Raw genomic sequence first — 14,848 nt, forward strand, 5'->3', positions numbered from 1 at the left:
TTCACCAAAACTAAAAGATTTTAAACCATCACAGTGTGTCAAACATCTGGCCGTCTTTTTCAAGTCTGAGCTTGACTTTATTCCACATAATAGAATCAACACAAAAATAGGATTTTATCATCTTAATACAGCAGAGTTCTGGGCAGCACAGAGGTGCTAATGCATGCTCTTATTTCTAGTTATATAGATTATTGTTATGCTCTGCTTTCTGGTCTCCCCAAAAAGAGCATTTCACAACTTCAGCTTCTCCAGAACTCAGCTGCACGTGTGCTGACAAAGACCAGAAAGCAGACTCATGTTACATCAGTTTTTTAGGGCAGACTCATGACCCATCTTTTTAATTTAGCTTCAACTGAGTCACCTTTTATTCTTTTATTACTTATTTATGCTCTTATTATTATTTTTGCTATTTATATATCTATGCTATGTATGCTTTGATGTATGTTGATTTTACCATTTTACTGCTTTTAATTGCTCTTATTTTCATTATTTTGTTTTTCCCTGACTCCCTCAGGGAAAAGCACTTTGTGTTGCATTTTTATGTATGAAAGGTGCTCTATAAATAAATATTAACTGATTGAATGATTGATGAATCACAGCTGTGAGTAAACATATTAGACAAAAAAGCAAGTCCATCATAATTTGATAACATAGCAGTTAAAAGACACCAAGACATCACATCACATCATTTAAAAAAATAAATGCTACAGAGCGTGTTTGCCACAGTTGTATTTTGGCTGGCACTACTTTGTAAAGCGGAAGGTTACGCTCTGTGTGTTACAGTCAGAGCAGGGCAGTGTGCTACCTGTTAAACAATGAATAGTGTTTCCTGTCTCCTATGTACCTGAGTAAGTTAACACTTCTAAAGATGTCTACACAAGCTGCAGATGATGAGGAATAGTCAAGATCCCCAAATTAGACGCCCAAATTAACATTAGGTCAGCCATTAGAGAAAAGGTTACTTTAATTACTTACTATGATATCTTTTCTAAGTTTTACTTTTTTTCCAACAGGGTATCACTCGACCGTATGATTGTGTTAAAAAAAAACTACAGGACAAAGATTCTCATAAAGCTTAAACAAGCATTTATTACGAAAGAGCGTTATTCACTCTACATCGTGTATGTCACTTTATTATTTTTTCGATCCAATCTGCATATTCCTTATTGCAGATGTCCATGAATGCAAATGGTTCTTTGCAGACAAGAGGAGGATATCCTACAACAATGACTCCATAAATCTTGCCTTCATGCACAACTCCTCCACCAGAGTCTCCCTGTGACAAGAAAACACATTTTGTATTTTGCCTTTTAACTACTTATAATATTGCTGTGTAAAAGATGATATCTGTGATGACAGATCATGGCAACTCACTTTACATATATCCTTCCCAGGAGTTTGGCCACAAAGCCAGTGTTCATGCTCCTTGGCCTTGTAGGCCTTGGGATTTGTGTTCTTCCGAGTATTTCTGAAGCCTTCACAGTCAACAACATCAATGTCTGCACAATGGAGTTCGTCAGTAGGTCGTTTAGCAGGATCTGGAAAAGAAGAACAGTGGGATTGGTTTGAAGAATCAAGAATATAGTTGTTCTTGTTATTTTATTCAGAACTGCCACTGACTAGAAATTAAAGTACAACACATAGACCATCGATGTTTTTCTGCTTTTTTCAGTAAAGAACAATACAATGCGGCACAAAAGAAGAAAATGCTTAACTATATATACATATATATATAATACTCTTATCAACACAGGAGTGGACAAATATACTTGCTTTATGAGAAAGTATGTGTGTTTATTATTCGGTTTGGGTCGAAAGTGAATTCAGGTGGGATTGGCCTTGGTGTGAGATGCATCTTGCAGGGCTTTGGGTTTGTGCCATTTGAAGGTTCCCTTGCTTTGTTAGTTTCTACTCAGGAAGTTTAGTTTCTGCTTAAAAAAACAAAGTATCGCCTTTTAGCCTAATTTGCTTCCTGATTTTCCAAGCTAAGTGTTGGGCAGAGTGAGAATGCCCATTGATTTAATTGTGCATTTAGAAAAAAAGAAAAGTCTTTCTATGAATGAGATACTATCGTGTTAACATTGACAGCACTAATGTAATCACACTAGAGACTAAAGAAATATAAAAACAGATCATTCTCTTTATCAAATTATTAAAAATCATCTCACTCCTTGTGCCATCAGGGTGTCCAGCGGTGGCAGCGTGACCTGCAACCTCAACTCTGGAAAATTACACCAAGAAGAATGACACAAACAAAGTAGTTACTTTAACATCAGTGTTGAGCATTTGGTGCAGAAGAAAATGTGCTGCATTATTAATTATTGAGTTCTTTGCACTTAAACTTTAACACGATGCAGCAGATGACTTGTCACAAAGAAACAGTAAAAGCCACTTTTAGCCTTAAAAAAATGTGATGATCTTGATCACACCTAAAACATAGTCAATAGTTCTCCACAGCATGCTGATCGGTCCACACTTCTGTGAATCACAGATGAATCTTGAGACCAAAGTTTAATGTGGAAAACGTGTATATGAATCTAATCTAATGCGAGATATGGTTGACTCATTCGACCTGTATCCAGTTATGTTGCCAAACCAGCAGAAAAGACTCCATAGGCCTAAACTGTCCAAGCCTCATGGATGGGTCCTTATAAACATAAAAGAGAAACTCTGAATGCAAAATATCACAGTGTAAAGTAATGTCTATAATCTATGCATGAGCAGCTGTTAAACAAACTATCGAACAATATTTTCTTTAAGGCACGGAAACACACAACTCACACTTTCAGAGAAACTTTACAGTCTTTAGAGTCAGCATGATTTATCGGCTTATTCTGAACGTCGATTGGCAGCTTCAGCAGCATAAGATCATGAATCCTCGATTTGCGGCCAGTATAGATCTCAGGTTTTTCTTTGATTTCCACTAATTCCAGTTTTCCAGATGTGTTTGTCACATCTGCAAACCTAGAGTAAAGGGAAAGATTAACATGATTCACTGCTCTTCTGTGTCTGAATTAATCTACACAAGAACAATATAAGAAATTACCACCAGAAACGTACACTGATCAGGCAAAACATAATGACTACAACCCTAATATTGCGTAGCTTTGTCTGGCAACACCATGTTGTTAGTTGGGGTCTTTGGGTCCCGTAGGTTGAGGGGAGGGGCCTCTGTGGATCAAAGGTTTCCCAGTAGAACGTTGAATTGTCACAAGTTGGTCAATGTTATTTACTTCTCCTCCTGTCGGTGGTTTTAATGTTGTGGCTGATCAGTGTGTGTTGCATTAGAAGTTATAATAATGAGATTTTCTCACATTTGTTTCTTATGACAGTGAGCTGCCGTCAAAATCCAGTGATCAGTTATCAGAGTGCCGCCACACAAGTATTTTTTTCCTGAAGCATCAACTCCTATCAGCATGATGTGGGAGTCACGCTCACACGGATCACCTCCAATGACTCTCTTGTGCAGATCCACTGAGCCCACTGTGGAACCTGAAAAAGGAACTCCCCACCAAGGGGGCTGTGGGTCAGAATAGCAGTTGTTGTACTCTGTAGTATGAGCATGATATAAATAAATGGCTTAAACTTTCTTGATCAATCTTATAATGAACAGATGCTATACTGTACCTGAAAAAAGAGAAAAAAAAACAATGATAAAAAAATATATATTTTAGATGGTGAGAGGTGAGAAGTGTCCTGTTGAACACCGTGTTTTGACTATTGTTCAACTATTCTCATCATTAACAGGCGGTCTGAATTACTGAAAAGGAGAAGAGCTTAATATTTTGTCACTATTAGAATAGTGGAAATGCAGGCAGTGTTAAACAATCTGTATTTCTCTGTTCGGTTTGTTAAGCTGCCAAAAACAGTGAAATTCAATTTGTAAAAATAAAAAAAAATGGTAAAAAAAACAGGTCTTAACATGAGGTAAAGATGTTTGTCCACATGGCTAAAATGAACTTAGTTGATCGGTTTTGCTCATCCAACAACACAACAAACACCTAACAGGCCAAATCTACTACGCTGGAAGCACAAAAATAATGTTCCCATTCCATGCATTGAATGAGGGAGGGAGACAGTTCATTAAACCTTCAGAACTAGCATCTGATGGATCAACAAAACATGATGTGGTCAAGTTTCAAAGTGAAGAAATCACATAAACATCATTCTCTACTCACCGACCCACAACAGAACAAGAAGGAGCATCAGACGAGCCATCGCTTTCATTCTGATTCCAGTGACTTCTGTCCAGTGGCACTAACTTATTAAACATGTTCACCATCTCACGTTGGTCATGGAGCAGCCAATCACAGAGCAGAGCTTTATCAACAAACCCACATTGTGAATGCAGCTCTTCACATTAATGCAAATGTTAAATAGTTGGCAATTCCATTTTTTTTTTTTTTTAGAAAGATAAAGTGACATCTGACAGTTAATGCAAAATCACTCTCTAAAGTTAATTTATTTAAAGTACATCGACAGCACACCTCTAAGATCATCTCTCAAGTACAAACTGCTCTGTTTCACAACTTTTCCTTTTAGCTTTCAAAGAATTATTTCCCTTTAAATGTTTTCAGTGATTCGCTGGTTTACACCATCAGTGTGTGTTTAGTAAATGTGTTCTGTGTTGCAGTAGTTTATCACTGTCAGTTCCAATTGTCTTAATCAGCTGTGGACACTACACTGTAGCTTGAAGCTCAATTTATAGTCACTGCTGAGCTTCTACACTACACTAAGCCTCTCATTCACCACACCAGAAATATAACTATAATTTCCAGTCATTTGCCCAAAATGTATTTCATTGTTAACGTGTCCCAGCGACTAAGCAAACACGGAAAATTCTCTCATGTTCAGCCTCAACAAGCCTTCTACTCAGACGTCTCCTCTATGTTCTGTGCTCTGTGCAGTATAAATGTAAACACATGAAATATTTGACTCATTACATATGACAGCTGGTCAGTGGCTTTAGTAACAACATGGTCCTGTGTGAATTCTTTAATGAACAACTTTTTGTTTGCAGCAACAGAAACTTTTGATGGTTTTATTGTTTACCAACTGGGTAACGCTTTCTATGAAGGTTGTATTTATAATGCCCTATGAGTGCACTCATAATGTTTTGTAAGGTGTCTATAGTTTTATTAATATTATTATTATTGTAGAAATGTCAATCCTTAGTCCATGACCCCTGATCCCACCCACCCACCTCCGTCCCCAGCTCCACCCACTGTCGTAAAGCATTGACTGTATGTACTAGTCGTAAAACGGCTTTTCTTCCCTTTCTCCGCTGAGCCCTCTCCAGGACAGGTAGGATGTGTCTTAGTGCTGCTAGTGTTTTGTGAGCTAATGTCTTACTTTGCTTACATGAAGCACATGGTTTACATATTAAAGCAGGATTTCGAATGGTTTCAATCATTAAACTCAAAAATATGAAAACGATCTAACTTGTGAGGGAAAACTAGCTGTGTCTGGTGACTTTTGTCTAGCTAGCTTAAGCCACCTACGGGTAATCTGCACTGCCTGCATGATATGCGGTAACATAATGTCTCATTAGGCTGCTTTAAACAAAAAAACGTGATCTGTTTATGTGTTTTCAATCAAACCTTTCTGCATAAAAACAAACCCAGCTAGAGCACTAAAGATTTGCCTCTGTTCTTCTTGTAGTTGCTGTCAAACAATCTCCTGACCTCTGACCCTGAATCACCTCACCAACCCAAAGGCACTTTTAAGATCCACATCTCTAGGACCACGCCGTGCCACTTTTGTGGCCTGTTTCATGTGTTTGTGTAATGTGCTCAGAGCATTGATAATCATTCTGATTATGTGTGTTGGTTTAAATGAAAATAAAGTGAACTAAATGCATTTCTTTTGTCTTTGCTGTCCAGGCTCTCATTTCATTGTGCCTCATATTTGTTTAAAATCTTATATCTACAACACCTCATTTGCTCTACTTTACTTAAAGCTGACAAATACCACCTATGATATTAACATAGTCATTTATAATATTGTGCATATGGGGTAAAGATGCCAAACTCAGGACTTACTTCATTGCACCTTTTGATTACACATAGTAGCTTATATCTGTTAATAATAGTGTCATATTCTTGTCACTTTACTTAGAGATGACACATAGCACTTATGATATTGCATAGCTGTTTATAAGTGTGTGCTGTAGGGAGATGTATACATTATTATAACTTTATTACATATACTTATAGCTACAGATATAAAGGACTATAGTAGAAGTGTATCTCCATTGGATGTCAGAAATGTCAATCAAAAAGCATGTATCAAAAGCAGGTATGAAAAAAAGAAATTTGGAGATACGTGTTTTTCATCAGACGGTGACATGTGGTTCTATGGTGTTAGGAATAAAATAAAATGTTGTATTATAAAAAGTGGAGTAAGTTGTGGATGAGTGGCTTCACCATGTGTCACCTATTCTTTATCAACACCAGATGCAAATACAGGTCTTCCACTCCACAATGCTGACAGATCGTTGTCTCCAGTCGCCTGCCAGAGTCGCTCCATCCTTTGTATTTTACAAACCAAGCCTTTAACTGATGAGAATAATCTTTCCCTCTAGTTTGTCTGTTAAACTCTAACTCCAAACAGCCCTGACACAAAATACACAAAGAAACTTTTGAAGAGGATTCAAATCTTCTTTTGCAGGATCCAGTATCATTTCAGGAAACCCATCGATCCATTTTCTAACAGACGTCAATTCTTGAATCCTTTCAGAAGATATTTAGCTTCAGCCTCAGGAGACTAGTTTCATGTGGGTTTGCTTTGCAAGAATTTTCAGTGACATTAGTCCACGTGGATTGTTTATCTTTTTATGAGGCTAAGTAGATGAATTACCTGTGTGAGACGGTAACTGATGTGAATAGTGAAACGTTTTGCTCGGAGTCGACCAGAGGAGAGCAGCAGACTTTCTACAGGTGAGGGAGTGGCTCTCCCAGAGATAAGACGATGAGCTGCTGTTGCTGCTGCTGCTGGAAGTGACGGAGTGACTTGTTCATTTTCTGAGTTGAGTTGACACAAGAAACCAGAGCTCAGAATCACAATTTACTGTCATTGAACAGCAGCACAATGACATTAAAAACTTTAAGGTTCCGATCACATAAGAAAACCAAACATTAAAACAGTAAACAATCGCTCCCATCATTCAGTTTTTCTAGCATTAATGTAAGATCCTTAGAATGTGTTCAGAAAATATAAAGTAATAGTGCAAGTCCCTTCAGATATAATGACTAGATAAATAGTAGTACATAAATACATCTACTGGCAGTTAGTGCATGTTTAAGTTCAGTACAGTAATGACTGAGATAAAAGCTGCTTCTTAGTCCATTTGCACCTGTGGCGCCTCCCAGAGGGCAGCAGGTTGAATAGGTGATGGTCTGGGTGCAAAGGTGCAAACTGCCCTGAGTCATGTTTCTAGGTCTGTTTGAGCAGCGGGAGATGATTTCTTGAAACCTTCCATGAGATATTTAGCTTCAGCCTCAGGAGACTAGTTTTATTTGCAGAGAAGTTCCCGGTCAAATTCTCCACGTTCTCCCACTAACAGCTGAAGCTGTGGCAACTTTCATTTGTACGGTCACGTCTGTACAGAGTTTTTCAAAATGTTGCTATTCCAACAACCTGCTATGATACATGAGCCACACTACACGTTACCTCCTTAGTTCAGTAGTTGTACCTAACATGTATGCACGAGTAAAACATGATGCTGCAGTTTCACCTAAATCAAGTGTTAATGGAAACATCAACACCAGGCTCCACTTTTTGTTCAACTCATGACTTTAGTTTCGTGAAAATCTTTTTCACAACCAAACATAGTAGCTTAAAAACAGAAATATTTCTAAATGAATGGACATGACATCACACTGGGACCTTCTAAAATCAGCAGCTCTACACACAAATATACTCCAATTATGCTCCAATTTGTGACAGCAGGGGGCAGACCAAAGCAAGAAAAAAGTTAACACCAATGAGTTCAACTCCAACCAGCTGTTCATCGTGCTGTATGAGCTTGTCGGAGCATAATCAGTTCACAACGGAGGGTTCTGGACCAAGGAGGTCGGTCCAGGATAAAACCTGGACCTATAAGGCATTACCCAGGCTAATGCTATGTTATGTTTACTGTATTTGATATGGACATCACTAATACTGATGATGAGACTGTCCCAGTGGACAGACCAGATGCTTTGCTTGGGTGTATATAGCACACATGCTAATTTTCACCACCAGTCCATAGGCGGCTTTTCTAGAAACACAGAATAATCAGCAAAAGGAAATGAGACAAATAACGTTCATAATCATAACAGTAATATCAATAACAATGATAAAATGGTATTTACACATGTGAACCTTGTTGTTTTGCCTTTAGCCATGCTTTAAGGCCTCTGTTGTGTCACACCGCGGTGTGGTCATGTCTTATTTTGGTGCGTTTGTCTCGTCATTTCCTGCCTTATTTTGGAAAGTAACTCTCCTCTGGTTTCAGGTCACTTGCACTTCCTCATGTGTCCCCAGTCTGATTGTGTGAGTGTGAGGGTGTTTGTCATTTTTGTCTGTTCTACCCGTGCCTGCGATCCATGCCACAGTCTGCCTTGAGTTTATCTCGAAAGAGTGATTTTTTCTTTGTGACTTCCTAGCTTAGTTCTAGTGATTAGGTTTTCTGTTTAGAATTTGGCTGTTTTTGTTTCCTCCTTCTGGAGTGATTTTGTGTTTAGTCCTTCTTTGCTTTTCTTCCCGTTTTTTGGAATTCTTCCTTCATTTCTTAGTTATTCTTACCAGGTTTTGCTTCCTCTCTTTTGGAGCGCCTTTTTTTTTGTCAGGGATTTATTTTTCCCCTCCCGTTAGGTCAGGTTAGCTTGTTCGTTAGTGTAGTTAGTATTGTGAGTTTCCTCCCTTTTGGAGCGCCTTTTGTTTGTTAGCTTTCATAGCCGTGAGTATCTTTGTTTTTTCCTCCTCTGGAGTGATTTTACTTTGATAAGATTTCATAGCCCCATCAGGAGTTTGTTTCATAGCACTTTTATTTACACTCTGTTCGAGTTTCCTCACCCTGTAGATTCTGTGAAATAAAGTCACCTTAACTTCCACCCCTCTGCATCGGAGTCCTGCTTTGAACCCGGCCTGACATGTTGAAAGCATTTGCATCAGACCAAATACCAAATGACTACTACTAAAAAATATAAAATACCTAAGGTAATAAATAACTTGACGATAAGAGTCCTTGCAGTGTGTTGAAAGACAAATTCTTCTTCTTCTCCTTTAGCCCTGGTCCCAAATGACTTGAAACTGAGTGTACTCTGTCTTTTTGAAATCATTTATTCCTGGAAATATATCAGCTTTTTTCTAGATCAACTGGAGTCTCACCAAGAGTGCAATTGGAGTTTAATCTTCTAATGTTGCATGTATTTTTGTGATGTCATGTTAGTACGCTATATAGTACCCTGAAGAGTTTTGTGACATAATTATCCTTAAAGGGGACATGAAACAAACGGAACATGCACCAACATAGTGAAAGTGTACATATTTTAAACATAATGGATCATTTTTTGGTCGTACTGTCGTACTCCGTCATCGGATCGGTCAGGTGCTTTGGCTGCAAGTGAAGAAGACGCAGTTTAGGGAGAAAATCTGTCAGTGGACGAGGCAGAAAGCTTGATTTTTCTCTCTGCTGCTTTCAGCCTCACTCCACTGCATGTCAGAGACAGATAAAAATGATTATACAAATATATATTTGATACTATTTATCCCGGGGAAGAAATTACCAACAATCTGGTGGCATTTAAATGAGACCCACCTTTACAGAAGGTTGATTGAATGTTTTTATACGTCTAAAGTCATGTTGGTCATGGAGCAGCCAATCACAGAGCAGAGCTTTATTAACAGAATCACACTGTGAATGCAGATCTTCACATTCATGCAAATGTTAAATAGTCGACAATTCTAGTTATTTTTGGAAAGATAAAGTGACATCTGACAGTTAGTGCAAAGTTGATCTCTTGTCTAAAGCTAATTTATATAAAACGCAAAACTTCATACAACTTCATTTAAAAACTGCATTTTCAGTGTACTTGAGTTATCTTTGACTAATATTTAAATTAGTTTGATGATGTGAAACATTTCAGGGTGACAAACAAATAAAAAAAAGAAGGAGAAGAAGTCAGGAAGGAGGCCGATACCTTTTCACACCCCTGTAAGTATCTGAATACTCACTGACACTTAGAGAAAGGAGAAGGTGAATCAGATGAGTCATGTAACGATGGTCCTTCTGTTCACACAATGGTGACTATTATTATTATTATTTTATTATCAGCCTCACTGGCTACAAGGCTCCATTATATACAACACTGTTATGGTTATTTTGTTATGATATACAGATATAATACAGACACACTCGCTCTACTGTCAGTGCAGTGTGTTTATGAAAGCAGTGTTTTGAGTTAATAACACAATATCTTAAAAAAATATATATATATATTATTGGATGTGCTCTATATGGATGGAATAAAACTCCAGGTGGAAGATTTATTTGTATTTTCTGTCATAATTGAATTTGTCGTTGATAATGTCACACTCGTTGAGAGCAAACTTACAAGTAGTGTCCTAGTACAGGGCAAAAAACTAAGTAGTGCGGTGGATGGACTTTGACTTGAAACAAAGTAATGGTTTCACAATATTGAATAAGTCATTTAACACTGGAGATGAAACGTTCATGAATGTGATCTGTAATAACTAACATTTTTTTCTTTTTTTTTTGCATTATCTCACAAATAAACATTCTTGTTTGTCAGTGCATTATATGTATTTAACATGCACAGATCAGCCACAACATTAAAACTACTGGCAGGAAAAGTAAAGTAAATAACATCAACTATCTTGTGCCAGTTCAGTGTTCTGCTGGGAAACTTTTGGACCTGACATTCATTCCTGTGGATGTTACATGTAGCACCCACCTAGACCAGACCAGACACCCCCACCCCATAGACACGACACTACACGATATTTATCACATTTCTACTTTATATTTTATCTATGGAGTCCACTGCATTCATTCTTCCCTACAAGTTGATGTTGCATTTTGCAGCTTTCTTACTATTACTGTACTACTATGTAATGTTTAGGAACCATGAAATGAAATCTACAGTCTTGCTGAGAACAGACAGCTCACCTGTATTATTTGAAACTCTAGTAGGTGTCACATACACTAAATCTGTGTGTGTGTAATGTCAGAGAATTTTAAGTTTTCATAGAAAACAGGGTCTCATGCACGGTTTCAGTGTCACATAATATTTATTTGGGAAGAGTTTTGTGACATGTTAATCTTAAACTGCAGAACAGATCAACACATCTTTTCACCATGACAGACCAGTAGTAGCTCGAATCCATTGTACAAAGTCTGGGTGACAAATGTTTACAAAGCGATTTGATCGGTCCCATGCGCGTCTACCACCAGACCTGATTAAACCGTAGAGCTGACCCTTGAACACGACTCCTCCACCAGAGTCACCCTGTGAGAAAGAGGAACATGTTTATGGAAAGAGTTGCACTTTGTTAATTAAAATACTGATGAATGTTAAACTGTTGAAAATGTTCCAGGTCAGTAGCTGTATCAACTCACAGGAGCTGCATGCACTTTAGTATCTTCACCACAGAACCAGTGGTCGTGAGTAGACCATGTGTCCCGCAGAAGGTAACCAAGGTTAGTACAGGCAACGACTTTAATATCTGCACACTGAAGAGTTGGTGATTCACCGGGTACTACAAGGAATGAAAAAAGTTCCATAGTTGTCAAATAAAATAAAACAATATCCCCATAGGATATAATCTGATGCAGGAAAAAGTTTGACCATAAATTATATCAGTTGAAATTAATCCCATTATATTTTCAGTTTTTCAAAATAAATTTCCCAGTTAAAACACACAAAATAGAAATCAGTCCAGACTGGCATTTATGTTTTTATATTATTAAATAATAATTTAGTGACATTAAAGATCAACATACTAACACTGATAAATATTTATTATCCTGAAAAAAATAATGATAAAATAATAATTCATACAAAAATCTCACCAAATTCATTTTTACTGTTCACGTTGGTGGGGCCATGTCCTGCGATCTGCACTGAGGCTCCCCTAGAAAAAATAATCAAAAGAAGAAAGTTACTCATTAAAAATAAAATTTAAATAAAGGTCAGTCAGTAGTTCTGGTTCAACGTTAATTTTCATTATTTTCTTTTTTTATCATAAAGCTTCAGACAGAAAAACATTAAGGAATTATACTAAATATGATGTAATTTACAAAAACATGTTTTGAATTAAATAGTACAAAAATGAGAAAATAAAAACAATGAACATCAATACATCTTTGACTACTCACAGTTGGGGTTTTGTCGTGCAGTCACCAAGTTTTATAGGCTGAACCTTTATTTTGAATTTTTCTATCTTTAGTAACATGATGTCATGGTCCTCGATTGTCTCAGGTGGTTTGATTACCTCCACTCTCTTTCCTGGACCTGGATGCACTCCTACAATGACAAACCTGCAAGTACAGATTATATTTTGTTTTATATCTTGCACAGTCAGTTCATTGCCAAATGAACCATTGCCAAAACTCATTTTATGTGATCAGTAAAACCATGAATACTGTTCCCTGTCAACAGCTTAATCTCATAATTTCTGTGAAGTTTGGTCTAAATTTAAAACTCAGAAATATTAAGATTTTCTCACAGTTCTGGTTTCCAGCAGTGAGCTACAGTCAGAACCCACTCGTCACTGATCAGAGAGCCTCCACAGACTAAATTATTGTTTTGATCGACCAGTTTCACGTGATACAGACGCTCTGTTGGATTACACTGTTGACCTCCAATGATTCTTTTGTGCACATCCACCACTGTGCTCACTGTGGTACCTGAAAGAGAAAATGATCTACTATGAGTTGGAACTTGGTGCTAAAATTGGTTGGTTTTACTCACTGAACAACATAGTCACTCACTGCCTCAATGACTAAACATAGAGTTTAGATAAATCCTTTATTACAAAACACCCAACAGCCTAAATCTACTCAAATATGTAAGAAGTATAAAAATATCAGTAATGTCCTCTTTCCATGCATTGAATGAGGGAGGGAGACAGTACATTAAATCTTCAGAACTAGCATCTGATGTATCAACAAAACATGATGTGGTCAAGTCTCAAAATGAAGAAATCACATAAACATCATTCCCTACTCACCGACCCACAGCAGAACAAGAAGGAGCGTCAGACGAGCCATCGCTCTCGTTCCTCTTCCAGTGACTTCTGTCCAGTGGCACTAACTTTTTAACCATGTTCACCATCTCATGTTGGTCATGGAGCAGCCAATCACAGAGCAGAGCTTTATCAACAGAATCACACTGTGAATGTAGATCTACACATTCATGTAAATGTTAAATAGTCGACAATTCTAGTTCCTTTTCGGAAAGATAAAGTGACATCTGACAGTTAATGCAAAGTTGATCTCTTGTCTAAAGCTAATTTATTTAAAGTACAAAAGTACTAAAGTACTTCATTTAAAAACTGCATTTTCAGTTTACCTGAGTTATCTTTGACTAATGTTTAAATTAGTTTGATGGTGTGAAACATTTCAGCGTGACAAACATGCAAACAAATAAAAAAAAAAAGAAGGAAGGAGGCCGACAGCTTTTCACACCCCTGTATCTGAATATTCACTGACACTTAGAGAAAGGAGAAGGTGAATCAGATGAGTCATGTAACGATGGCCCCTCTGTTCAAACAGTGGTGACTATTATCATTTTTATTTTATTATCAGCCTCACTGGCTACAAGGCTCCATTATAGACAATACTGTTATGGTTATTTTGTTATGATATACAGATATAATACAGACACACTCGCTCTACTGTCAGTGCAGTGTGTTTATGAAAGCAGTGTTTTGAGTTAATGACACAATATCTTAAAAATATATAAATATATTATTGGATGTGGTCTATACAGATGGAATACAACTCCGGGTGGAAAATGTTTTTGTATTTTGTGTCATAATAAGGGGTACGGGGCAACACCAGAGCCCCAAGGCCCTATTGTTACCCCACGTGTTTCTTCTCTTTTTTTTTACCTCTTTGTCCCTGTTTTCGTCCCTTAACTTGTCCTACAGCTTGAAGAGTTGCAGGGTGAGTTATGTATCAAAACCTGCGGTTTGATAGGGATCGGTGTGCTATTACTTTTCTTAACAAAATACGAATATGAAACTGCAACAAATTTCCTATTGAATATGAATGGGACAGCTGAAAAAAGCACGCAAAAAACACACTTTTTCAAAAGTCTACTCTAAAGACTTCATTCGAACTTGAAAATGTAGACACAAGCCTTGTGTACTGGTGTATTACTCCTCATTTTGATAGGTCTTTTAGTATTTGATCAATCACTGTTCAATGACCATGAAAGTTTCTCTTGAAAGTCGTTCTAGAGTGCGGAATGTTGCTACTTAGAGGGAGAGAACGGGTGTGAAATTGGTTGAAGATTTTCTCTTTCCATGTTCATCCCAGCCACAACAGAATATCTTAAAAATATATATATATATTATTGGATGTGCTCTCTATGGATGGAATAAAACTCCGGGTGGAAAATGTTTTTGTATTTTGTGTCATAATTGAATTTTTCGTTGATAATGTCAAATAAATCTAAATAAATCTGTGTTTGTGTAATGTTAGAGAATTTAAAATTTTCATAGAAAACAGGTTCTCATGCACGGTTTCAGTGTCACATAATATTTACTCTGGAAGAATTTTGCGTCATGTTTATTTCAAACCACAGAACAGACCACATTTTTTCACCATGACAGACCA

The 14,848-nt window shown here is 37.2% G+C and overlaps 1 protein-coding gene across 1 annotated transcript; it reads right to left on the bottom strand.

Moving 5' to 3' along the window:
* Nucleotides 1-1,126: 1,126 nt before the first annotated feature.
* On the bottom strand, nucleotides 1,127-13,343 carry LOC125003462 (kallikrein-8-like). Its single transcript, XM_047577416.1, has 6 exons — nucleotides 13,237-13,343; nucleotides 12,733-12,913; nucleotides 12,383-12,544; nucleotides 12,077-12,138; nucleotides 1,375-1,538; nucleotides 1,127-1,276 (listed from the first exon to the last, which is right to left on the bottom strand). The coding sequence occupies exons 1-6, from the start codon at nucleotides 13,274-13,276 to the stop codon at nucleotides 1,127-1,129; spliced, it is 759 nt and encodes a 252-aa protein (XP_047433372.1). The 5' UTR covers nucleotides 13,277-13,343.
* Nucleotides 13,344-14,848: the final 1,505 nt, after the last annotated feature.

This window comes from Mugil cephalus, chromosome 2, assembly GCF_022458985.1.
Source record: "Mugil cephalus isolate CIBA_MC_2020 chromosome 2, CIBA_Mcephalus_1.1, whole genome shotgun sequence".
NCBI lineage: Eukaryota > Metazoa > Chordata > Actinopteri > Mugiliformes > Mugilidae > Mugil > Mugil cephalus.

Excerpts from the sequence above, each read along its gene's own strand:
- LOC125003462 (XM_047577416.1), bottom strand. The coding sequence starts at position 13,276 with ATGGCTCGTCTGACGCTCCTTCTTGTTCTGCTGTGGGTCG. Across the intron at positions 12,139-12,382 it reads TGCACGACAAAACCCCAACT|GGGAGCCTCAGTGCAGATCG; the intron begins GTGAGTAGTCAA and ends TATTTTTTCTAG. Across the intron at positions 1,277-1,374 it reads CTGGGAAGGATATATGTAAA|GGAGACTCTGGTGGAGGAGT; the intron begins GTGAGTTGCCAT and ends TTCTTGTCACAG.